General features: G+C 54.2%; 1 protein-coding gene across 1 annotated transcript; it reads right to left on the bottom strand.

Moving 5' to 3' along the window:
• Positions 1 to 263: 263 nt before the first annotated feature.
• On the bottom strand, positions 264 to 1,283 carry LOC102003991 (olfactory receptor 10W1-like). Its single transcript, XM_005408259.1, has one exon. The coding sequence runs from the start codon at positions 1,281 to 1,283 to the stop codon at positions 264 to 266; it is 1,020 nt and encodes a 339-aa protein (XP_005408316.1).
• Between the last annotated feature and the right edge of the window lie 419 nt (positions 1,284 to 1,702).

Below are 1,702 nucleotides of genomic sequence, written 5' to 3'. Positions count from 1 at the left end.
TCTCTGTGGTGTCTGATAAGTTTGTGCCATTTCTTCCCTTGAAAGTCTAAGAGCAAAAGGGGCTTCCTGCTATTGCTAGTGTGGAACTGCTGGTTTGCTGACCCACAGCTGAGGCCAAGAATCCCTTTGCTACATTTTCCAAGAAGTTAATACCGGTTCATCAAGCTATTTATTTCCAACTGATAGTGGTATAGAGTCTTATACTTGCCGTTTTGTACTACTTTTTGTTCATTTACATCTATATTTGAAGATTCATTTGGACATCAGCTGAGAGAACTGCTAGCTGCATGAGGATGTGCATTGCCAGTCACCAAACTGCAGCCTGCAAGGTGGTGGCCTCCCCGGTTGTGGGAGAAGCAACTCCTGGCGAGAACTTTCCCTATGGCCCCTTTCATCTCACTGTTCCTCAGTGTGTAGATGAGGGGGTTGAGCAACGGGGTTCCCAGTGTGTACAGGAGGGAGATGAACTGGTCTCGTCCAGCGCGGTAGCTGGGGCTGGGGCGCAGGTACATGAAGGCGCAGCCGCCGTACTGCAGCAGCACCACCGTGAGGTGGGAGGAGCAGGTGGAGAAGGCCCTGCAGCGCCCCGCTGCTGACTGAACCCTGAGCACCGCAGCCGCGATGAAGGCATAGGAGACAGTGATGAGGAAGAACGGCACAGCGATGGCCAGCGTGGCTGCCACCAGCACTGACTGCTCATGGGCGGGGCCGCTGGCACACACAAGCTGCATGACGGGTGGCACGTCACAGAAGAAGTGCTGGATACCCCGGGCGTGGCAGAATGGCAGAGAGAAGATGAAGGCCACCAGCTGTAAAGACAGCAAAAAGCCAAGGATGCCAGATGCCACCACCAGGCGGGCACAGAGAGTCAGTGTCATGATGAGAGGGTACTGCAAGGGGTGACAGATTGCAACATACCGGTCGTAGGCCATGGCAGCCAAGAGCAAGCAGTCAGCACTGCCAAGTCCGATGAAGAAAACCATCTGAGTGGCGCAGCCCAGGAGGGTGATGCCCTTCTCTGACCGCAGGGTGTTGGCCAGGATGTGGGGCACCACCGCCGCAGTGTAGCAGATCTCTATCCCGGAGAGACTGCCCAGGAAGTAGTACATGGGCGTGTGCAGGCGGGCTTCAGTCTGGACGGACAGCACGATGAGGACATTCCCGGTGATGATCAACGCATAAACCAGGCTGACACCAAAGAAGGACAGGACGCTCAGCTCTGGGCAGGAGGGGTAGGCCAGGAAGACCAAATCCGTCAACACCGACTGATTTTCCCAGTTCATTGAGCTGACAGCTGCACCTTGAGTGACTTCTAGAAGAGAAGGAAGACTCAGACTGGTGGTGTACCACCACTTTGGTGATGTATTAGATTTCCCACTGCTAGGTGGTACCCACAGTTTAAAGGAGGAGAGGTTTCAGCAGATTCAGTATGCACCAGGCAGAAAGGCACCGTGAAGTAAAGTTGCTTTGTTCATGGCAACCAGGAAACAGAGCAGAACAGTGCCAGAGAGGAAGAGGCGGGGTGCAGAGAGGAAGGGGCAGGGTCCAGACAGTGCCCAAGCTCACACTTCCACGCCCACCCAGACCCTGCTCCACCAATCAGTGCGGTGGGTCCCAAGGCAATCAAGTTAACCCGATCAAGCTTAACTGACACAGGTGATGTACTTACACACCAGTTCATGAATCTAGTTTTACTCATGAG

This window comes from Chinchilla lanigera, unplaced genomic scaffold (assembly GCF_000276665.1).
Source record: "Chinchilla lanigera isolate Chin_1 unplaced genomic scaffold, ChiLan1.0 scaffold00110, whole genome shotgun sequence".
Lineage (NCBI taxonomy): Eukaryota > Metazoa > Chordata > Mammalia > Rodentia > Chinchillidae > Chinchilla > Chinchilla lanigera.
This window is presented reverse-complemented; position numbering and strand designations above follow the sequence as displayed.

What these genes read in the sequence shown, in the direction of transcription:
- LOC102003991 (XM_005408259.1), bottom strand. Translation starts at nt 1,283, where the DNA reads ATGAACTGGGAAAATCAGTCGGTGTTGACGGATTTGGTCTTCCTGGCC.